Genomic DNA, 25,268 nt, shown 5'->3' with positions numbered 1-25,268 from the left:
CCCCCGACAAAGGTAAGGGGGGGGTTTAGACAGGGCCGGGCGGGTGGGTTAGGTAGGGGAAGGGAGGGGAAGGTGAGGGGAGGGCAAAGGAAAGTTCCCTCCGAGGCCGCTCCGATTTCGGAGCGGCCTTGGAGGGAACGGGGGTAGGCTGCGCGGCTTGGCGCGCGCCGGCTATACAAAATCCATAGCCTTGCGCGCGCCGATCCAGGTTTTTAGCAGATACGCGCGGCTCCGCGCGTATCTACTAAAATCCAGCGTACTTTTGTTTGCGCCTGGAGCGCAAACAAAAGTAGGCTAATCGCGCTCCTTTTAAAATCCGCCCCATAAGGTAAAAGAGAATAGAATGGGGAGACCAAGATAGCCGAGCTGTGAGGTGGTGAAAGCAGCAGCTCCGGGTTACTTGCTGTTTCTTAGAGCTTTTTCTTGATAATTTCTTTGTAAATTGCTTAAATATGCCCCATACTAAGAGAAAAGCTCGCCTAAGAGAGATTTCAACGCCCGATACGGACCTTCGATAACCAAGGATAGAAGCTGCTTTTGCAAAAATGCCGATGATACACCCTGGAGGCAGAGTCGCTGGGGTTGGTAAGGAGCAGTTACCGAGCCCCCTGACTTTTGAAACATCTCTAAGCCCGGGTGCCCCAATGATTCTGGATCCACCGACGGGGTTGAGTGAAAATAGCATTTTCTTTGAAAACTTTACCACGGTTACTCACCCGTTAAGTCCCGGCGTCCAAAGAAGAGCGGAGGGAATATTTGACTCTTCGGAGAACCCGGAAGTACTGGGTTCCAGGAGCCAAGGGGAAAAGGCACAACAACACCCAGACCACCGTGAAGAAGGCCTTCTGGAGATAGGAACAGAGAATGATAATATATCTGTAGTTTATTCCACCCCTACTCTTGCACCATCTTTGGAGGAAATAAGTAACATATTGATTTCTGTGCAACAATCAATAAATACATTGACTTACAGTACAAGAGGCGATTACAAAGACACAAATTTCAGAGAAGAAGACGAGAAACATGGAAAATCATTTGAATGCAATGGAAGGGAAAATAAAAGATATTGAGAAGGTCCAAGTAAATCTAATCAAATCCGAAAAAATGCATGAGAATAAATTGGAGATATTCGAAAATCAAATGAAGAGAACAAATTTAAGAATATAAATGTTCCCAAAGCGAAAATGTTACCAGCAATTGACTTGTTCAAGAGTAAATATTCTAAAATACCCAGAAGAAGCTATGCCAGCTATATCAAGAATTTATTTGCCCCAACAATCATCCTCAGAAGAAATTACTTCTCAGCAGGCAAACCAGGTGGATACAAATCTAAACCTGACTGATTTTTTTGGAGAAATCCTTTGCTATAGATATAACACAAGATCAACTCTGCTTGTCCAGTTTTTATTCATTGAGATCTTATTTTAGATTTCAAAAGTTTTGAGATCTTTGTTTTGAGATCTTATTTTAGATTTCAAAAGTTAAATTTCTGTGGACATCCGATACAAATATTTCCGGATATTGCAAGAATCACACAGTTAAGAAGAAAAAAGTTTATAGTAATGAGGGGGGGGGTAATTGATAGAGGGGCAAAATTTATATTGTGTTTCCCTTGTAGATGCATGATATTTTACAAAGATTCAAAATATGTATTTAATGACCCTGAGCAATTGTGTTCCTATTTAGACTTACATTCTCATACCTAATTATCTCCTTTATGGAAGTTGGATAAGATAAATGTTAGGCGAAACCTAATAGCACGGCTTAGTTTATATTTGATTTTTTTTCCTTGGATGTAATTGCCCTATTCACTTCTTGGTCTCCTGTGATTTCCTTAGTAAATATTCAATATGGATATGATCAGAATTTGATATTTTTATATCTTTCAAAAATGTAATTGTTTCTTTTTGGTCATTCTCAGTTCTGGACTAATACATATTGTAATGTAATTTTCCTGTAATAATGTTTAAAATTCAATAAAATATAAATAAAAAAAAGAGAATAGAATGGAGTTGGGTAGCCCTCAGGAACTGAGATCTAAGATCTGCATCATAATACAAATAATGAACTCAAGCTAACTTTCCACAAAATGGTTAATAAAGGTTTGCATTGTAGTTCAGTACACATATCAACCACTAGAGGTCATTCCATGCCTATTTATATAAACATGGCAATTGTTCCTTTTCATCAATGACAATTTATAATGTAGTATTTTCTGTCATTATGAATGTATTCCAATACATCACCTAGGAACATTTGATAGGCGAGTTTTAAATTTTATAAATAAATATATTGTGATTTACATAATTTATACTAATGAGAAAACCTAAAGTATAATGTATTGTTCCCTAATCTATATATGGCCTAATGTTTGCAGGTTTGAGTGTGAAAAACTGATTCTTGTTGGGGATCCTAAACAGCTGTCACCTACTATTCAGGGTTCTGAGTGTGCCCATGATAATGGGCTGGAGCAGACTCTGTTTGACCGACTTTGCCTGATGGTATGTACTGCAGAAATCAGTGAAAAAGTGAAACATAGATTTTTATAAGAAAGAGTTGATAGTTTTTCTTCTTGGTTAGCTAGCCTCCTCTAATGCATGAACTTCCAGCATAATCAGAAGCTCTAGAAGGCCCCACTCATCACTATATTGAAAAGGGGGAGAGGCTCTGGATGCACCATGTGCATTTATTTACAGCTTGACTGCTTTTCACCCCTTATAGTGGAAATCTTCTAGTAAAGCGACATGGCTCAGGGCTTTCTCTGGAGCCTGGTAAAGGTTCTCTTTAAATTCTGAAGCACACTTCAATCATGCTTCACAACATGGCAGCAACATGGTATAATATATGGAGACAATAAGCTGCATGAAGAGTAAGATTCACTTCTGTAATTCCTACTGTCACAGACACCTGATCTCACTTTAGATGGTGAGTTCCTATGCACTCAGGCAGGCCGGTCCACACCAATGGGTTATGCACTCCAACCAGCAGTGGAGATGGAGTAAAACTGACTTGCTGATGTCACTGACATATAGCTCAGCCTTCCAGTGTCCTCCATCTCCAGCAGATGGTGGACATACATTTCCCTTGTGGGGATTGCTTGTGGTAAATATATATATATATATATATATATATGTAAACTAGCTGTACCCGGCCACGCATTGCCGTGGCTCAGTCTGGTTTAATTTCACAATGCACATTAGCTCTGCTCCAGCCGTCCCAACTCCCTCCCCCCCTTCCCCGGCGGTGGACGGACTGGCTCGGCGACTCTTCTACCCTTTCCTTCTCCTGTGTGTAACTGTCCGACAGTCCCTACTCCCTCCCCCCTTCCCCAGCGGCGGAGGAACGAGCTGAGCCATTTGTCGGAGTGGCGACTCGTCTGCCCTTTCCTCCTCCCCTCTGTGACACCCAGCTCGTAGCACAGAGCTCTATGGTCCCACATGCACAGTAGAGCTGCTCTCTACTGCACATTTGCGGTCCGTCGGGCTACATTAAAAAAAATTTTCTGTCCGTTTTCGGACACTGCACCCATCTACACTTCTGTTCCCTCACTCCCCCTCGCTCATTCACCTCAGTCACTCACCCCCCCTTCCCTCTCCTACCCCAACTCAAACTCCCTCTCCTCACTCTCACCTCCCCCCTCATTCTCCCTCCCACTCCCTCCCCTTCCCTCACTCTCACCTCCCCCCTCATTTTCCCTCCCACTCCCTCCCCTTCCCTCACTCTCACCTCCCCCCTCATTTTCCCTCCCCTTCCCTTACTCTTACCTCCCCCCTCATTCTCCCTCCCCTTCCCTCAGTCACTCCCCTCGTCTACTCCCTCTTTTTCTCTTCTACACAGGGCCGGCTGGGAGGGACCAGGCTAAAGGAGGAGGCATTTGCTGACAGAACTGCAACATGTTAACAGCCTGAGCCTGTCCCTCCATCGCCATCCCTACTCCCTCCCCCCTTCCCCGGCAACAGAGGGCCAGGCTCAGGCTGTTAACATCAACACTGCACAAAGGGAACAGTTAATATCCAATTAAGTTCCACAAAAAACTAACTGTATGGATTAGTCATAAGTTACCTCTTATTGTTATTCACTGTTAAAATTCTGCTTTATTAATAATTCAAACAATATTTATAATTTAGAGACAAAGACCTCAGAACTGGTAAAGAAGGGGTCTAAATGACCACTAATTTTCTAGCCAGTAAGTTCAATCACTGGTCTTTATTGTCTCTATTTTTTAATTTTTTAATTTTTTAAATAAAAACATAATTGTTTCCCACTTCTTTCGGGAAATAAATATCAAGAATCTTTCGTTGCGGAGTGTCCCGTCTGAAAAGAACGCCGGTATCACGGCAAATTGCAGTAGTATTATATCACAGCTTTGCTCAGCAACTTATGCTCTCATTATAAGCCCGTAAACTTTATATCTTTCGGCTTTTGAATAGAATATGTTGTGGTTTCAGGAACTATTTAAAACTGAAACCTGCCTGACATCATAAGACAGCATTTATTTTAAACTTGTTGCGGTTTTTCATTTTATCAACAAGTCTGTGCTACATATAACCGCCAAAAGCACTTATCTGAAACTTGTTACGATTTTTTCTTTCTTGTAACAAGTCTGTGCCGCACATCACTGTCAACGTTAACGTTTCACCTAACGCTTTCTCAGGGCGGATTCTGAAAAATAATGCAGTAAACATGACATGTGATTATATCCATTTATAACTTCAATTTTTTAAGAACAATTTGTGCTTGGTCCGTACTCACGTTCCTCTCTCGGCCTTTGAATAATCGGGCTCAGTATTGCCAACAAACATGGCTGCAACTTTTAAAGCTATCCCTGACTTTGAAATGTGACCAATCTACGATCACATTTGAATGTAAAACGTTCTTACGTGTAACGTTTTTTTAAATTAATGAAATCACCCTTCAGACTGAAGGATAGAATGAACGCATCAGCTGATATGTCAATCAATATCTTGAGCTTCAAAAGAATGGAATAATTGACTATATAAAGTGACTAGCGAATCAAGACTGGTCCACTCGATTTTACTGTTAAGTCCATTAGGCTCTTCAGAATGCAATTTATAAATCCATTCTTGTTCTCGTTGGTATAGTAGTCTCTCCCGGTTGCCTCCTCTTGAATCTAAACGAATATAGTCAATTGTGAACCATCGCAATTCTTGTACTTTGTGATCTTTAGAAATACAGTGTTGTACAATCGGTGCTGTCAATCTCTTATTTTTTAAACAGCTCTTGTGTTCGTTGATATGGGAACTTAAATTTCTCGTTGTTTGACCTATGTATATTTTATTACACGGACAAATAATTACCGGTATGTAAATAACAAAATTAGGGCCTCATTTTCCACGCCGCTCGCAAGCGATAAGTCCCTTATCGCGTGCAATACCAGGATGGGGATGGAGTCGGCGCGGAGACGGCCCCAGAAGAGGAGGAGTCGGGGCGTCACCGGGGCCGACTCTGCGCCGATGCCACGGACAGTGAAAAGGTAAGTGCCTTTTTGCGGCAGCTTTCGCTCCCAATAGCTACACCTCCTATGGTGGCGCTATTGGGTGCGAAACCAGCAGCGATTGCACTGCGACGGTGCGATCGCTGCCAGCTAGCGCAGGCCCTCCCCCCGTTTCGGCCCTCCGTTCCCTCCGAGGCCGCTCCAAAATTGGAGCGGCCTCGGAGGGAACTTTCCTTCGCCCTCCCCCCACCTTCCCCCCCCCCCAGCCCTATCTAAACCTCCCCCCTACCTCTATCACGAAAATTACGCCTGCTCGAAGCAGGCGTAACTTTGCGCGCGCCGGGCCAGCTGCCGCGCTCCATGTTCCGGTCCGGGGGCTGGTCCAGGGGCCACTGTCACGCCCCCGGACACACCCCTGAAACGCCACATCACTCCCGGCACACCCCCCCGACACGCCCCTCCATGCAAGCCCCGGGACTTATGCGTATCGCGGGGCTTGCGCGCGCCGCCGAGCCTATGCAAAATAGGCTTGGCGCGTGCAGTCGGGGTTTGGGGTAGGTTTTCGGGGGGTACGCGCGTATCCCTTTGAAAATCTACTCCACCCTGAATAGAATAAAAAATGAGGATAGCTGAGAGGTGTGCCCATCAAGAGCAAGTGTGCGCGGCTAGTGGAGAACAGTTGAGCTAGACCGGAACAGAGGTTACCGGAGACCACTGGAACGGAGCAGGAGCTGAATGTCTTCCAGTCAGGATAGGCAGGGCCTAGTGGTCTAGCTAGTAGAAGGCCGCGGATGACGTCAGAGAGTAGCAAAGAGAGTGACCGTGTGGAGCGCAAAGGTCAAAGCCAGGGTATCCGTCCGAGGGTGGTCAGCCAAAGCAAAGGTCAGTTCCAGAAGCAGTCCGAGTGTAGTCAGTAACAAGTAGAGGTCAGTTCCAGGCAGCGATCCAACGTGGTCAGAGGCAAGCAGAGGTCAGTTCCAGGCGGCGGTCAAAACGTGGTCAGAGGCAAGCAGAAGTCAATACCATGAGTCAGTCCAATAGTAGTTAGAGGCAAGCCAAGGTCAGTACCGTGAATCAGTCCGATGGGTATTACCAGGGAAGCGGAACAGGATTAGATGCTGGAGAACAGAAGGACCACAGGAGCACTGGAAGACACAGGTACACAGGAGCGCAGGAACACTGGAAGACACTGGAACGCAGGAACACTGGAACAGGCAAGGAACAGGAACGCAGGAACACTGGAACAGGCAAGGAACATGTACACAGGAACACAGGACGGCAACTAACTTCTCAAGGATGAGACGACCCGTTTGCCAAGGTGAGGTTCTGGGGCAAGGACCTCGCCTTAAGTAGTGAGTTCAGGTGATGTCATCAGGTCGCGTCCGGCCCGAGGTTCCTGCCCTAGATCCTTTAAATATGGGAGAGCAGACCGTGCGCACACCTAGGGGCGGGGCCGAGGATGCGGAGCCCCAACGGGAGCTCTGCTGTGAGGCCTGCTAGGGAGATGGCGTTCGGGGAAGCCGCCGGGGACGCCGCGAGCTGGCTGCAGATGCGAGGGAGGAGCTGGAGTTAAGGAGCGCAAGGTGAGCAGGCCCGGTCACGGCACCAGCGCGGCCGGAACGCACAACAGTACCAAATATTTGATAAATAATATTAAGTACTTTGTCAAGAACAATTTATTTTTTCATGGTTTTGCTATTTCAATAGGTTTCAATTTTTGTGCTACAACAAGAACCCTGATAGATGATTATTATTTATCATATTCTGCAATGACACTTTTGAATAATATATTGCATACACAGGTATTTAATTCTCTTTTCTATCAGCCTTCATTTCGATGCCATAATCTTGTTATGTTAGGTACATATATATGGTTTTTCCTTCTCTAAGTAATTCATATTATTTATTGGTATATTTGAAGTCCACATTTATTTTCTTATTTTTTTAATGTAATTTATTTACATATATGTCATTATCTCCTTTGCTTTATATTATTTATTTTTGTCTTTTATATACTGATGTACCTGTATAGCATACATATTGCACTGGTTTACATAGAAACTGAACTGTTGCCTGGGGCGAATACAAGGAACATGGAATATAATAAAATATTAAAATAAGAAACATAAAGCTATACATGATTTCACTTCAAATACACTTTGGGGTAGATTTTAAAAGAAGCGCGATCAGCCTACTTTTGCTTGCGCATCAGACTCAAGCAAAAGTACGCTGGATTTTAGTAGATACGCGCGGAGCCGCGCGTATCCACTAAAATCCTGGATCGGCGCGCGCAAGGCTATCGATTTTGTATAGCCTGCGCGCGCCGAGCCGCGCTGCCTCCCCCCGTTCCCTCCAAGGCCGCTCCGAAATCGGAGCGGCCTCGGAGGGAACTTTCCTTTGCCCTCCCCTCACCTTACCCTCCCTTCCCCTACCTAACCCACCCACCCGGCCCTGTCTACACCCCCCCCTTACCTTTGTCGGGGGATTTACGCCTCCCGGAGGGAGACGTAAATCCCCGCGCGCCAGCGGGCCTGCTGCGCGCCGGGCCGCGACCTGGGGGCGGGTACGGAGGGCGCGGCCACGCCCCCGGACCGCCCCGGGCCGTAGCCACGCCCCCGTACCCACCCCCAAAACGCTGCCGACACGCCCCCGAAACGCCGCGACGACCGGGCCCGCCCCCCGACACGCCCCCCTCCGAAAACCCCGGGACGTACGCGAGTCCCGGGGTCTGCGCGCGCCGGTAGGCCTATGTAAAATAGGCTTACCGGCGCGCAGGGCCCTGCTCGCGTAAATCCGCCCGGTTTTGGGCAGATTTACGCGAGCAGGGCTCTGAAAATCCGCCCCTTTGGGTGCGAACAATAATTGCTGGGAAACTGAAGTAACTGATGAATAATAATGGGGTAGATTTTCAGACGAGCGCGAACAGCCTACTTTTGTTTGCGCTCCAGGCGCAAACAAAAGTACGCTGGATTTTAGTAGATACGCGCGTAGTCGCGCGTATCGGCTAAAATCCTGGATCGGCGCGCGCAAGGCTATCGATTTCGTATAGCCTGCGCGCGCCGAGCCGCGCAGCCTACCCCCGTTCCCTCCTAGGCCGCTCCGAAATCGAAGCGGCCTAGAAGGGAACTTTCCTTTGCCCTCCCCTCACCTTCCCCTCCCTTCCCCTACCTAACCCACCCGCCCGGCCCTGTCTAAACCCCCATCCTACCTTTGTCGGGGGATTTACGCCTCCCTCCGGGAGGCGTAAATCCCCGCGCGCGAGCGGGACTCCTGCGCGCCAGGCCGCGACCTGGGGGCGGGTACGGAGGGCACGGCCACGCCCCCGGGCCGTAGCCACGCCCCCGTACACGCCCCCAAAACGCTGCCGACACGCCCCCGCAACGCCGCGCGCTCCAGCCCCGCCCCACGACACGCCTCCCGACACGCCCACTCCGAAAACCCCGGGACTTACGCGAGTCCCGGGGTTCTGCGCGCGCCGGTGAGCCTATGTAAAATAGGCTCACCGGCGCGCAGGGCCCTGCTCGCGTAAATCCGCCCGGTTTTGGGCGGATTTACGCGAGCAGGGCTCTGAAAATCCGCCCCAATATGTATAATATTTATATTATTATGTGGGATTTTATATGTTTTATATATGTTTTTAATATATGTTTTATATGTCATTTAAATGTCCATTTACATTTTGTAGTCCCTGAAGCAGCCCCCTTTAAGTGGAAACTTGGCCAGAGTCGGGCAATTACTTGACTTTTCTCCAATAAAGAATTTTAAGGACTTTGGATCTATCTCCCTTTTGTTTACCTCACGGCTTTGATAGATCGTCTTCCTTGTTGCTTTCTGGGTCCATCCGGAGGGGAGTGGGGCAGGAGGTGACACTGCAGACAGTTCCACTCCCCCCTTGTTCCCGATGGCAGAGGCATTCCCAAGAGAGGGGTCAGAGAGTGTCAGGTTTGGGCCTATAGGCCCCGGTAGGGATCCATCCTCCTCCTGGGTGGAATTTTTCCAGGGCCTGCAGGCTTTTCTGCAGGGATGTCCAACAGAGGCAAAGCAACCTACTAAGAAGGGATTGCATGCTCGAGTCTTCCATTTGTCAGCCACTGCGAGCAAACACTGCAAGGAGGCTATCCCTGGAGATGTTCAGTGGGATGTGTATCATGATATGTTGGATGACTCCGATGGGGACTTGGTTTCGTCCCCTCTAGAAAAGGGAGAAATTCCACACGATTTGGAGCCACATCTGTTGACACAGACCCTGAAGACACTTGGTGTGGACGGGAGTGATGCTACGGGCTTACAAAAGAAAGAACTCATATTGGTCACTTTACGCAAAGCATCTTGTTTCTTTTTCCTCCTGGATCCAATTGACCTTGAGTGGAACGCTCTGGAGGCAAGTTTTAAAGTGGAGCACCATTAGGTTTGTATCCCTCGGATCCAAATGCAAGGGAACAGTTGCAATTCCCAAAGGTAAATGCCTTGGTATGTGCTGTTTCCAAGTGAACCACCATCCTGGTGGAAGGAGGGGCAATTCTAAAAGCTGTTCAGGATAGGATGATTAAGGCTATCTTTAAACAGGTCTTTGAGGCCATGGCAATGAATGTGCAGATTGCTTCTTGCTGCTGCCTGATGGCTCAGGCTGGTTTGCGTCTCTCTCAGGAGACCCAAGAAGCTGGGCAGTGATAAAACTGTGAGCCACATTTTTAGCTGATGCAGGCTGTGACTTGCTACAGATGGACACTAGAAGGGCAGCTTCCATGATAGCGGATGGCTGCGAAATTGGTCAGCACACAATATTTCCAATTCCAGTCCACAAGATTACCCTGTGGGTTCTCTTATTCAGAAGTGAATTGGAGAAGATGGCGAATAGATGGAGTGAATCCAGGATTCCTCGATTTCTGGAAGACAGGAAAGCTGCATCACGTTCTATTGGGGTGAAAGGTCGCTTCAGGGATTTCTGGCTGTTTCGTCCTTACAGAGGAGCAGCTATTCAAAAGTCTTATCCCTTCAGAAGATCTCAGTCCTTTCAGCCTAAGAAGCCTAATAAGGATACAAGCTCTGGGACCGGAGCATTTCGATCTTTGAAATGAATGTGTGGGGGCTCACGTACTGAATCAGAAGATAGGTGGTCACCTATGTCACTTTTATCAAAGGTGGGCCCAAATTACGACAGACCATTGGGTCCTGGAGATGGTAAGAGACAGTTATGCTCTAGAGTTTCTCTGAATTCCTCTGGACGCATTTATAATCTCTCCCTGCAACGCTCTATTGAAGAAAACAGCAGAGGATATTATATTAAGAAGGCTGCTACATCTAATGGCCGAGATTCCAGTTCCCAGATCGCAAGAAAATATGGGGCACTATTCCATTTGTTTTGTCATTCCCAAAAAGAAAGAACGGTCGTTTTGACCCATCTGGATCTGAAGGGAGACAATCGGCATTTGCATGTGACTCCTTCAGGATGGAAACTCTATGCTCCAAAATTATGGCAGAAAAGGGAACTTCTCACATCTCTTGATCTGACAGAGGCCTATTTGCATATTCCCATTCGACAGGAACATCAACGTTTCCTATGTTTCGCCATTCTGGGACATCATTATCAATTTCAGGCCCTGCCCTTAGGGCTCATTACGGCACCCAGAACATTTTCCAAGGTCATGGGGGTGGTACGATGTCTCTTCGCAAGGAGGGCATTCTGGTCCATCCATATCTGGATGACTGGTTGATTCAGGCCAAGGGTAGGGAAAAGAATCATTTGGCATTTCGCAAGGTGATTTCTTTGTTTCAGAACTAGGCTGCCAAGAGCAGTTTACAGCCATCTCAGACCCTAGAGTACCTCAGCTTGCGATTCAATACAGTCAGGGGCAGCGTGTTTCTGCGGGGAGTCACATTCAGAAATTAGTTGCTCAAGTGTAGACCTTGAGATGGACTATTTGCCCAATGGTGTGGTCTTATCTGCAGGTGCTTGGATTTATGGTGGCCACGTTGGAAGTAGTTCCCTAGATGAAGGCGCATATGAGGCCCTTTCAGCGCACATTGCTCTACTGGTGGAATCCACAGTCACAGGAGTACACAGAGAGACTCCACATGCCATTGGAAGTGAACGTTCAGCTGCAGTGGTGGTTGCAAGCTGATCATCTCAGGAAGAGGGTATCCTTGGAGATACCGGACTGGTTGGGGATCATGACAGTTGTGAGGCTTCTGGGTTGTGAAGTCACTGTCAAGTGTTGGTGGTGCAAGGTCGGTGGAATGCTGCAGAGCAGTGGCAGATCATCAATCTTTTGGAATCGCATGCAGTTCGACTGGCACGCTTGTGGTTCACCGAGCAGCTGGAAGCTCAAGTGGTAAGGATACTGATGACAGTGCCACAAAGGTGGCCTACATCAATCATCAGGGTGGAACCAGACGTCAGCAGGTGTCACTGGAGGTAGATGAGTGGGCAAAGTAACATCTTCAGGACATATCCAGCTCCCACATTGCCGGGAAGGACAATGTACAAGCCTCAGTAGAAAGGTCTTGGTCCCAGGAGAGTTGGAGCTGGAAAACGAGGCCCTTCAACTGGAACATTGGGGTCGGCTGTGCCTGGATTTGATGGTGAGTTCCAACAATGTAAAGAAACCATGGTTCTTCATTCACGGAAGAGATCCTGGAATGCTGAGAATCTATGCTCTCATCCAGGTGTGGCCGCGGAGTGGGGTGTTATATGCCTTTCTGCCTTGGCCGATGAATGGCTGGATGATTTGGAAAATTGTGAGTCAGACCGAGACCATGTGTCTCCAGATTGGCCCCAGAGGCTGTGGTATGCCAATCTTCAAAGGCTACTGGTGTACAGTCCTCTCAGACTTCAACCCATGAAGGATCTCTTGCATCAGGGGCCAATATTGCACGATGATCTAGGTTGGTTTTATCTTACTGTTTGGCCCTTGAGAGGGCTTGGCTGCTGAAACATGAACATAAGAACATGCCATACTGGGTCAGACCAAGGGTCCATCAAGCCCAGCATCCTGTTTCCAACAGTGGCCAATCCAGGCCATAAGAACCTGGCAAGGTCCCAAAAACTAAGTCTATTCCATGTTACCGTTGCTTGTAATAGCAGTGGCTATTTTCTAAGTCAACTTAATTAATAGCAGGTAATAAACTTCTCCTCCAAGAACTTATCCAATCCTTTTTTAAACACAGCCATACTAACTGCACTAACAACATCCTCTGGCAACAAATTCCAGAGTTTAATTGTGCGTTGAGTAAAAAAAGAACTTTCTCCGATTAGTTTTAAATGTGCCACATGCTAACTTCATCTAGTGCCCCCTAGTCTTTCTATTATCCGAAAGAGTAAATAACCAATTCACATCTACCCGTTCTAGACCTCTCATGATTTTAAACACCTCTATCATATCCCCCCTCAGCCGTTTCTTCTCCAAGCTGAAAAGTCCTAACCTCTTTAGTCTTTCCTCATAGGGGAGCTGTTCCATTCCCCTTATCATTTTGGTAGCCCTTCTCTGTACCTTCTCCATCGCAATTATATCTTTTTTGAGATGTGGCGACCAGAATTGTACACAGTATTCAAGGTGCGGTCTCACCATGGAGTGATACAGAGGCATTATGACATTTTCCATTTTATTCACCATTCCCTTTCTAATAATTCCCAACATTCTGTTTGCTTTTTTAACTGCCGCAGCACACTGAACCGATGATTTCAATGTGTTATCCACTATGACGCCTAGATCTCTTTCTTGGGTTGTAGCACCTAATATAGAACCTAACATTGTGTAACTATAGCATGGGTTATTTTTCCCTATATGCATCACCTTGCACTTATCCACATTAAATTTCATCTGCCATTTTGATGCCCAATTTTCCAGTCTTATAAGGTTATTCCTTGGCAGGTTATTCCTTGGCAGTTATTTCCCTTTTGCTTCAGGCTAGGAATTTTCTACATGTCTAGCTTTTATTAGGGTTTGGAGTCACTTGGAACCCACTCAGAAGTTGATTTATCTCGGAGCACAATTCGATACCTTGCTGGGCAAAGTGTTTCTAGCGGCGGACTGAATAGGGAAGTTGCAGGAACAAATACATTCCCTTCTTCGAAGGAACAATCCCACAGTGTGGCATCATCTTCAAGTCCTGGGCTCCATGGCTTCAACCTTGGACTTGGTTCCTTGGGCGTTCGCTCACTTAAGACCTTTACAGCATGCGCTTTTGTCTTGCTGGAGCCCGATGTCGAAGCAATTCCATCTACCAATGCCTCTACTTCTGGAATCCAGAGCCAGTCTGTCTTGTGGCTGTCACTGGACAATCTGGAACAGGGGGTGGATTTGGACACTCTGAATTGGCTGATAATCTCCACCGATGCCAGCCTCTCAGGTTGGGGGGCAGTGTGTGCAGACAGGTCCGCCCAAGGCTCTGGTCAGCGATGGAAAGATCCTGCTTCATAAACCGGCTCAAGACCAGAGCTGTACGTCTGGCCCTGTGGGCATTTCTTCCCTGGATCCAGGGCAGAAAGGTGCGAGTCTTCTCGGACAATGCGACAATGGTGGCGTACATCAACCGGCAAGGCGGTACTCGAAGTCCCGCCGTAGCACTGGAGGCATGTCTTCTGTTCACCTGGGTGGAGCGCCATCTCGAGGGCATTGCTGCATCCCATGTCACGGGAGTAGAAAATGTGCAAGCCGATTATCTCAGCCGTCAGCAACTAGACCCAGGGGAATGGGAACTATCTCTCAAGGTGTGGAATCTCATTTGCACCAGATGGGGAACTCCTCAGCTGGATCTGATGGCAATGCAGGTGAACGCAAAAACAGTTCATTTTTTCAGCCGTCGCCGAGAACAGGGCTCGGTGGGCATAGACGCTCTCGTGTGTCCTTGGCCCACGGGGATTCTGCTGTATGCCTTCCCGCCCTGGCCCCTCATAGGTCGGCTTCTCCATTGCATAGAGCAGCACCCGAGAAGGGTGATTCTGGTGGTGGCGGAGTGGCCACGTTGTCCGTGGTTCGCGGATCTGGTACGCTTGGCTCTAGAGGGTCCACTTCAGCTGGCTCATCTAATGCATCTGCTCCGTCAGGGGCCCATATTTTCGGATCGGGAGGATCGCTTCTGTCTCGCAGCTTGGCTTTTGAGAGGCGATGTTTACGCTTGAGGGGTTATTCAGAACAAGTCATTTCCACCCTCCTATAGGCGAGACATCCAGCTACCTCTATGGCCTATGTGAGAGTTTGGAAGCTTTTTGAGATGTTGTGTCATCAGCGATCCTGCGACTCTTTAGCAGTGCATGTTCCTCAGGTGCTTGACTTTCTGCAACAGGGCCTCGCTATGGGCTTGGCGTTCAATTCCCTTCGTGTACAAGTTGCAGTTTTAGGTGCCTTGCGGGGAAACTTTGACGGCTGTTCGATGGCAGCGCATCCGGATATTGCTCGGTTTCTTAAGGGGGTCAAACATTTGCGCCCTCCCATCCATTCGGTGTGTTCGGATTGGAGTTTGAATTTAGTCCTGCGAGTTCTATGTGGCGCTCCTTTCGAGCCTCTTTGTGGAGTTTCCCTGAAAGATCTGACTTTGAAAATGGTGTTTTTGGTGGCCATTTGCTCGGCCCGTCAGATCTCAGAGTTGCAGGCGCTGTCTTGTCGGGATCCTTTTCTTCGGATTTACGACAATCGGGTATCGTTACGTACGGTTCCGTCCTTTGTCCCTAAGGTGGTTTCAGCCTTTCACGTCAATCAAACATTAGAGCTTCCGGGGTTCCCTAACTGGTCCTGGGAGTCTTCTCAGAACAGAGACCTTCATCTTTTGGATGTGCGGCGTGCCTTATTGCATTATCTGGAGGTTACTTCAGACGTTCTGATCATTTGTTCATTCTCTTTGGTGGCCCAAAGAAGGGGGACAAAGTGTCAAAGGTGACCATATCTTGGTGGATTAAGGAAGCCATTTGCGCAGCATACATAGCCCGAGGGCGTCAGGTGCCTTTGGGTCTCAAAGCTAATTCCACTAGGGCTCAGACTACCTCCTGGGCAGAGTGTCAGTTACTGTCGCCTCAGAAGATCTGTAGGGCGGTGGGTGTGGTCGTCTATTCACACTTTTACGAAACATTACCGATTGGATGTTAAGGCTTCTGATGAACCATCTGTGCTTCGTGTGGGTCTTTCGGGTTCCCGTCCAGTGTAGGGTGGCTTGGGTACATCCCACTTTTCTGGACTGATCTGGGTATGTTCAGGAAATGAAAATTGGTTCTTACCTGCTCATTTTCATTCCTGTAATACCACAGATCAGTCCAGAGGCCCACCCCTTTCTTCAGATACCGAAAGCCTGTCTTGGTCAGAACCTGCTTAAGTTTTTTATTGTTGAAGCTCCTTTTTTGCAGACATGATTCATGGAGCAGTTTTTAGCAGTTGTTCGGTCTGGTTTTTGCCAGCAACGAAGTGGTAGTCTGGAAATGTGGTTGGGTGCTACCCTTCGTTTTTTTAGTTCTGTTAGCATGGGCTTGGGTATAGGTCAATACTGAGTGACTGCAGGTGGCACTCTCGTTATGTAGCAGTGCCCAAAGTTCTAATTGTTCTCTGACTCCACCTGCTGGTAGGGATACACAACCCACTTTTCTGGACTGATCTGTGGTATTACAGGAATGAAAATTAGCAGGTAAGAACTAATTTTCATATCTTTTTCCTGGGTGGTAACTTCTAAGATAGCACCTAACATCGTGTAACTACAGCACAAGTTATTTTTCCCTATATGCATCACTTTCTACTTATCTACATGAAATTTCATCTGCCATTTGGATACCCAATCTTCCAAGGGCCTCCTGCAATTTATCACGATCCACGTGATTTAACTACTATGAATACTATCTGGTATATCTACAGTATGTCTCTGTGCTGTCTGGATTTTGAGTATCAGTCTCTGAGGTGTGTCTGTTTCTGTGTGGGCTGTCTGTCTCCCTGTGTCTGTCTGGGTGTGGGATATCTGTGTCTAGATGTCTATCTGTCTGGGTATCAATCTGCCTAAATGTCTGTTTTGCTCAGATTCTCTATCGGTGTGGTCATGGGGTGTCTGTATCTAGCTGGATATGAGGTCTCTGTATTTCTCCATGTCTGTCTGTCTGAGTGTAAGGCGTCTACCTTTCGTGCCCGTGTAAGTGTGTATATGTGCGAGCTTATTCCTTTCAGCAACTTGAAGAGAAAACAAATGGAGGATTTGAGCCACTGACGGGCAGTGTGGCTTCCTGGTGGATACCCTTTAGTATATTTCAGAGTGTACATGGAATATTTGTAATCCATTTTGTGTTAAGAACATAAGAACATGCCATACTGGGTCAGACCAAGGGTCCATCAAGCCCAGCATCCTGTTTCCAACAGTGGCCAATCCAGGCCATAAGAACCTGGCAAGTACCCAAAAACTAAGTCTATTTCATGTTACCGTTGCTAGTAATAGCAGTGGCAGTGGCAGAATATAAAATAAGATACATAGTTTTGTGTATCTTTGATCATTGACCCACACATGGAGGGAGGTAGCAACAATTTGTAGGACTAGAGACAGAAGATAGTATTGACCCATATAGAAGGAAGCAGGAATAGCCCAGGCCCAGATTTAGGCATAGGCAACAGCATTGCCGCTGCTACTATGCTTTAATCTGATCTGAGCCTGCCTCCCAGTCGCTTACCTAAAGTGGCTGTTTCCCCATCCCATGGCAACTTGCAAAATAAATTAGCATGGAGCCGGCAGCTGCCTGTTACAAAAAAGCTCTTTCAAGTAGCTGCTGCTGCAGCATGGGGACATTACCAGTTTAGGTAAGAAACTGTGAGGAGGTGGGCTGAGAGCAGTGGCGTAGCCAGAATTGATTTTTTGGGTGGGCACAAGGTTAACATGGGTGGGCTGTAGGCATGCAGGTCTACTAGTTGTTTTTTTACTGATAAATAATGCCAAATTATGCAGCATAGCATTCACATCTACGCCTAAGTATGAGGTTTACTTAATGATACAAACATAATTCACGGTGATTTGTGGTACTTTAGCCTTCTTATTATTACGATTTTATACACGGCTTCTACCTGTCCATAAATTTTGAGAGAGCGGTTGTGTTGCTTATATTTAAATTGCTAACATCTCAAAATATAGATATATATTTTTACCTTTGTTGTCTGATCTTTGTATTTTTCTAATCAGTTGGTCCTGGTCTCTTTTTCCCATTTTTTCCCTTATAGCTCATTTCCTAATTCCTTTTCAGTGTCTTTCTTCTATTACTGTCTTCTTCCCTTACACACACACACACACACACACACACACACACACACATACACGCTTTCTCTCACACACTCAAGCTCTCACTCTCATATGCTCTCCCCCCCCCCCAAGCTCACATTCTCTGCAGACACACATACAAGTTCTCACTTTCTCACCCCTCCCCAGGCTTATATTCTTATGCACACACAGACGCACATCCAGGCACCCATTCTCACCCACACACATAAACCCAGACTCCCATTCTCACCCACACATATTCAAGCTCCCATTCTCATCCATACATATACACATTTAAGGTCCTATTCTCACCCACACATACACACATTCAAGCACCCATTCTTATCCACATATTCAAGCTTCCATTCTCACCCACCCACACAAACCCAGGCTCTCATTCTCACCCATATATACACACATTCAAGCTCCCATTCTCACCCACCCACAAACCCAGGCTCCCATTCTCACCCACACATACACACATTCAAGCTCCCATTCTCACCCACACACAAACCCGGGCTCCCATTCTCAACCACACATACACACATTCGAGCTCCCATTCACCCACATATTCAAGCTTCCATTCTCACCCACACATACACACATTCAAGCACCCATTCTTATCCACATATTCAAGCTTCCATTCTCACCCACCCACACAAACCCAGGCTCTCATTCTCACCCATATATACACACATTCAAGCTCCCATTCTCACCCACACATACACACATTCAAGCTCCCATTCACCCACATATTCAAGCTTCCATTCTCACCCACACATACACACATTCAAGCTCCCATTCTCACCCACACACAAACCCAGGCTCCCATTCTCAACCACACATACACACATTCAAGCTCCCATTCACCCACATATTCAAGCTTCCATTCTCACCCACATACACACCCAGGCTCCAGTTTTCACCCACACACACACTCCCATTCTCATCCACACATACACATTCAAGCACGTGCACAGCTTCCGCTTCCTCCCCCCAAAGCAGGAAGATCAGCTGCCTCTCCTGCTGCCACCGGACTCCTGCTATCTTCGGGCATCGGGCCCTACGGCCCGCCAAACTTCCTGTCGGGGGGGGGAGCGGAAGCGCAGCGCACAACGTCCGCTTCCTCCCTCCCCCCCCCAAGCAGGAAGATCGGCGGGCAATAGGGCCCGACGCCCGAAGATAGCAGGAGGCCGGTGGCAGCAGGAGAGGCAGCTGATCTTCCTGCTTTGGGGGAGAAAGCGGAAGCTGTGCGCGGCGCTTCCGCTCCCCCACCCCCAAACAGGAAGTTCGGCGGGCCGTTTGGCCCGAAGATAGCAGGAGAATGGGTGGCAGCAGGAGAGGCAGCTGATCTTCCTGCATTGGGGTGAGGAAGCGGAAGCTGCGCGCGGTGCTTCCGCTCCCCCCCCCCGCGAACAGGAAGACCGGTTGGCCATACGGCCGCAGCAGCGCTTCCCCATGTGTGCCATGATGGCGCGCGAGGCGTGGGTTCTCTTGTTCGCTGTCGCGGGGATGGGATCCCGTGACAGCCTTGCAGTTCCAGTGCCAGTTGGGTGGGCCTGGGTCTAAGTTGGGTGGGCACCTGCCCACCCAGGCCCACCCGTGGCTACGCCACTGGCTGAGAGTTTACACCTTACCCTGCATCTTGAGGGAGTGCTGACCGCCATATCCACCCCCCCTCCCCCCTTCCCACACACACACACACACACATACTCTGCCTATGGGTGCAGAAAATATAAATCTGGCCCTGGAATAGCCTCAAAGTGACAGTGACAGCAGAGTTGAGAATTGTAGAGGCTTGGGAGAGAAAGAGAGTGTGATGGGATCCAGCTTGGGTGGGGAAAGAGGAAGTAGTGAGATCTGGCTTAGGAGGTGGCATTTCACTGAGGTGGGGGCGAGTAGAGAGAAAGAGTAGTGGTGCTCAACTTCGGGGCATGGGGAGAGAATGACATAATCATTATTACATTGTTATAATGTGCTAAGTACCTGCAGATATTTCAAATAATGTTAAAATACTGCAACACTGCAAAAATAAAAGTAAATTAATTTTGTATCATTTTGAATTTTTCTGTACATACTTTATTATTTCTGAGCATAATTCCTTGAGGTGTATCTGCTATAATCCCAGATCAAAGGTGGTTTATTTAGCTGCTAAGCAAGGGATACGTTTTTAAGACCCTTGAAAGCTGCATGCACTTTGTAGCCAATTTTCAAAGTGGAACTACATGTACTTTGTAGCTGTCTGTTGAGGCAGCCAAGCAGAAATAAAATAGCATGCACGTTTATGAAAATCAAATCTAAGTCTGCTGGTTGCCTCCCCTGATCTAACCACATTTCCAGGAATGCTCCTTTTCGGCCTGGCTCAAAGTATGTACGCTATGGAAGCCCATGTGCACTTTTCACCAGGAAGCTGAGGCCGTTTCCAGCCAATCCATTTTACCTAGGTAAATGCCTTTGAAAATTGTTCTCCTGTTATTTAAAGCTATTTTGCTAGTACTGACTCTTTCAGTGTCTTGCTCACTGTTACACACAGGCCGATTCAGTACAGTGCGCTCCGTACATTTGCATTTGCATGTTGCGGGCGCTAATAGTTTCGGGGGGGGGGGGGGGGGGGTTGGCCGTGCGTTTTCGACGCGCTAGCTTTACCCCTTATCCAGTAAGGGGTAATAGCGCGTGGAAAACGTGTGGCCAAACCCCCCCCCTCCCCCCGAAACTAATAGCACCCGCAACATGCAAATGTATGTTGATGGCCCTATTAGTTATTCCCGTGCTATTTTCTGCCGGCACCGGGAAAGTCTACAGAAAAGCAGTTAAAACTGCTTTTCTGTACACCCTCCGACTTAATATCATGGCGATATTAAGTCGGAGGTCCCAAAAGTAAAAAAAATAACTAAAAATTAAAAAAAAAAAATTAAAATCAGCCCGCATCTTGCGGGTTCAAAACCGGACGCTCAATTTTGCCGGCATCCGGTTTCCAAACCCGTGGCTGTCAGCGGGTTTGAGAACCAACGCCAGCAAAATTGAGCGTCGGCTGTCAAACTCGCTGACAGCCGCCGCTCCTGTCAAAAAAGAGGCGTTAGGGACGCGCTAGTGTCCCTAGCGCCTCTTTGTACCGCGGGCCCTAATTTGAATATTTTTTTTTACTGAATCGCGCACACAGGAGAGTGGCCTGTGCGCGCGCTGGGAGAGCGGGCGCTTGCCCACTTTCCCGCGACTTTTACTGTATCGGCCTGACAGTGAGTAATACAGATGCATCGAATCAGGCGACTGGATTTTGCACATCTGTGCCCCAACTAACCGACCTTACTGCTAAATGATATACTTTTATGTAAATTAATTAGCTTTGTTTTTTATATCCTTTGGCACATATAGAAACTACTTTATTTAGCCTAGGCACTTGACTTTTTTATTTTGCTCTTTTAATTATTTTATCGACACTTGAAAGTTGTAAGATTTGTGTGTGTGTCTACTTTGTAGTTTAAATGTGAGCAATAAGTCTAAATTGTAGCATTTATACAGGTGCTATAGTATTTCTGTTGCCAATGCTGCTTTAGCAATTTCAGTATAAACTCCAGAATCTGTCTTCCCCCTCTTTTTTCCATATCATAATTCCTATAGGGTCATAAGTCGGTTTTACTTCGGACCCAGTATCGATGCCATCCAACAATTAGTGCCATAGCCAATGACTTGTTCTATGACGGTAACCTTATGAATGGGGTATCAGAAGCACAGAGAAGTCCTTTGTTGGACTGGCTACCTACATTGTGTTTCTACAATGTCAAAGGCACAGAGCAGGTACATGTCATATTGAGGTTTTCTGAGTTTATTTGGATTGACTGTTTATTCTTTTGTATCATAGGGTTGGCCTATCATTCAGTGAGAGTGTAGGATGGGGCTATTTTGTACATTAAGGATTATATTGTATTGCTTATTGTATTTTATAGTGTTTTCTTCTGTGATGTAAACTGCTTTGATTCATATTTGTGTCCTATTCAACTGATGCATTTAATTGCTTTACTAAAACTTAGAATTAGAATTTGTATTTACTGACTATGTTGACCTAGAAGATGTATGAAAATGCACTAGAAAATGTATTTGTTTCAGTGCTGAATTAATGTTAAACCAGAATGCGAATGTCAACCAAGAATATGAATACTGATTTTGTGAACCGTTGTGATCTTCTTTTGGAACGATGGTATATAAAACACCCACATAAGTAAATAGATAAATAAATAGATTTTAAATTAGCAATGTTATCAGTATGTCTTTAAATTTAAATGTGTTGATAGTGAAACTTATTATACTGTATCAGGGACCTTTATTAAATAAAATTAAAGTTGTTTTAAAAAAAACTTATTTTGTTTTGAATAGCTGTCCACAACTATTATAATATTTTTTTTTCTCATCTCTAGGTTGAAAAAGATAACAGCTTTCATAACATGGAAGAAGCAGTCTTTACCACAAAACTTATTCAGTCTCTGATTGCCAGTGGAATAAAGGGATCCATGATCGGAGTGATAACACTGTACAAGTCACAGATGTACAAGGTGGATGTTTTGACAGACCTAGGAAAGACAGTGTAGAGTGACAGGGGATTGATATTTCGCATGAGAATAAATGAATAAGGGGAACCAGGAGACCAGAGATTGTTGCACAACACTGGAATTAGAAAACCACTGAGAGGGTGTGTCACACAAGTCAAGTATTCTAATCAGCTGTTGCTTTACAATAAGGATTTACTGTATCCACTGGCAAAAGAATGCACATACCTGAACAATAACACATATTAATTTCATTTAATAATTATAGGTGAAAAATTTTGCATGATGGTAAAACATTTTTTAAATAAAAATATGGGCTGGCCCAGTGGCTAATGCCAAGGTCATGAGTTTGATTTATGGGTCAGGTCTTTCACTCCCCATGTTGGCCAGAGCTGAGGGATGCTGCAGAGGCAATGTTCTCAGTCTCTCAGGAGAAAGAATGTCCCAGGCATCATACAACACTGACACCTAGAGGCCAGATTTTTAGGGTCCATGTATAGAAGTATATTAAGGCAGCACTTCACCATAATTCTGAGGATGTCACAAAGATAGTTCCAATTTAAAAGTTTTCAACAGATCTTATTCCTGCAGTAAAAGCTTTCCCCATTCCATGGCCCAAGTACCAGTCACCTCAAGTTAATTTTTACCATTTTTTAAAATAGCTGTGCTGTCTCAAAACTCCCAGAACAAGATGCCTGTTCTCTGCTGCGGAAACCCACCCTCCCACCCATTAGGAAGGTTACATGTTGGTGTAATGTGCAGAGTGTTGTATCAATTTGTCAGAGCTTTGGGGAGAGGGGGAAGCAGAGTACCCCAGCCAATGGTGCAGTGGTGCTGCTGGGAAGCAGTGGAGCTCATCATATGGGACTATTTCAGCTGCACGGGGGGGGGGGGGGGGGTCAGGAGGACTCTTTGGGCCCCATTCCCAAATTTATCAATGCAACAGCACAGTCTGGGAAGTGTCCTGCTAGGGAAAATAACTGCAAGGTGACAATTTCACTCATGATTCTCCTGATAAGCTGGGTGCATGAGTAGGGATCCAAATTACACTTTGAAGTGGAAGAGTAGCCTAATGGTTAGAGCAGGAGGCTATGAACCAGGCAAGCCAATACTCAACTCCCACTGCCACTCCTTGTGACCTTGGGCAAGTCACTTTACCCTCCATTGCCTCAAGTACAAATTTATAGGGAGATTTATGAAGCCATGATTTTTTTATCATGGGAGGGACTAAATATCGTGGCGGAGCAGATTACCCATGATATAGAGCCCCTCTCTGACAAAATATAACTGCACAAACGACCAACAAAAATATCACACTGCGGTATGAGGCTTACATGCACAATAACGACCCACCTCTGTCAGGGCTGCCATCGCATTAACAGGCCAAGTGGCCTAAATCTATCCCCGGAACCTCACAATTGCCCCAGGGCTCTTTGAAGAACCCCTGCTGCCTTCCAAGGTGGTCATGTCCTCCCGAGAAATGAAAAAATAATATTAATCCAAATACATAGAAACAGCCTGCCCAATTTGCAAACCCCTCCACTTTTAGCAAAAAATATACCCCCCAGACCAGCAAAACCCCCTTCTAAACTTCTCCTTGGCAGCCTCCCCCTTTCCCCTGGGTCAAAATAATATGAAATCTCTGGGGGTCTAAAGGCCCTTCTGCCCAAGCCCCCTTTCCCCATATATTTTAAGAAAAGATCCTGGTGGCTTAGGATTGCACCCCAATACCCAACCCTGACACCCCCACGCCTTTAGGAAGTTTTGATGGTATATATAGTAGGGGCCCATGGCACCCCCCTGACTCCGGGCACAGTCGAGCCATTTTCAAAATGGCATCAACCTAACTTTGCCCTGTCATATGACGGGGTCAAAATTTGGAGATCGGCCTTAGGCCACATGGGGGTGAGGGGCCACTAAACCCCAAGGATTTTTATTATTTTGACCTGGAGGAAGATGAGATTGCCAAGGGAGGGTGTTAAAAAGGGGGGGGGGGGTTGCTGGCACGGGAGTATCATTTTGGATAAAAGGAAAGGGGTTTGCAAATGGGTGGGTCTTCACCACGTGTTTGGACTAATACTTTTTTTGTTTTTTTGGGAAGCCATGGCCATCTCAGAAAGCAGAAGGGGCGGGTAGAGTCTCCAAAGACAAAAGGGGCAATTTCTGGTTCTAGGGGAGAGGGGGAGATTTGGGTTGCTTGGCTCTTTCAGAAACATCACGGGTCCATTTGGATGTGCTTTAGCGTCATGATGCCCCCACAATGTTTAATTACACTTTCTCCAAAATCATTAAAATAACATGGCAGATTTTTTTCTAAGGCAAAAAAACAAAGAGACAACCTTATGCCGTGGAAAGATTTATTAATTTATTGTAATACAGAGCCCGACGCCGGCCGAGTTTCGCCAATTAAGGCTGCATCAAGGGATGACTTCTGATGGCAAAAGAAACTACATAAGTATATTCTTTTGTAGTAATGTTATCAAGTCAAATTTCAATCTTGATCCTGCATATAGCTCTCTTCACTTCGCAAACTGGCGGCGTATCTCGCTCAGAATTGTGTAGGAATAAGGCAAAAATAAACCGATGTGTCTATAATATTTTACAACCTCTCAACCGCAATAGGACAAGTCCTATTGCCTTATTCCTACACAATTCTGAGCGAGATACGCCGCCAGTTCGTGAAGTGAAGAGAGCTATATGCAGGATCAAGATTGAAATTTGACTTGATAACATTACTACAAAAGAATATACTTATGTAGTTTCTTTTGCCATCAAAAGTCATCCCCTGATGCAGCCTTAATTGGCGAAACTCGGCCGGAGTCGGGCTCTGTATTACAATAAATTAATAAATCTTTCCACAGCATAAGGTTGTCTCTTTGGTTTTTTGCCTTGGCTACGTGGGACCACCTTCCGATTTGCTTTATTAGATTTTTTTCTAAGTCAGTTGTGTTATTTTATTTACATAGATTTTACTGTGCAAGAGCTGCTTTGCATGAATTTGCAACATTCATGCATGCAAATACCATGCAAAGCAACTCATTGTAATAGGGGTGGGTTTCAGG

At 46.4% G+C, this 25,268-nt stretch overlaps 1 protein-coding gene across 1 annotated transcript in view; it reads left to right on the top strand.

Moving 5' to 3' along the window:
• Positions 1-25,268, top strand: part of NEUROG2 (neurogenin 2) — a 99,013-nt gene that overhangs the window by 23,231 nt on the left and 50,514 nt on the right. The window contains exons 2-3 of the mRNA XM_029608062.1: positions 2,378-2,501; positions 22,078-22,244. Of these exons, the coding sequence (XP_029463922.1) occupies positions 2,378-2,501; positions 22,078-22,244 (291 nt within the window). The remainder of the gene's footprint in view (positions 1-2,377; positions 2,502-22,077; positions 22,245-25,268) is intronic.

Source organism: Rhinatrema bivittatum, chromosome 1 (assembly GCF_901001135.1).
Source record: "Rhinatrema bivittatum chromosome 1, aRhiBiv1.1, whole genome shotgun sequence".
Taxonomy (NCBI): domain Eukaryota; kingdom Metazoa; phylum Chordata; class Amphibia; order Gymnophiona; family Rhinatrematidae; genus Rhinatrema; species Rhinatrema bivittatum.
The sequence above is the reverse complement of the archived record's forward strand: the minus strand, read 5'-3'. Positions and strand labels throughout refer to the sequence as shown.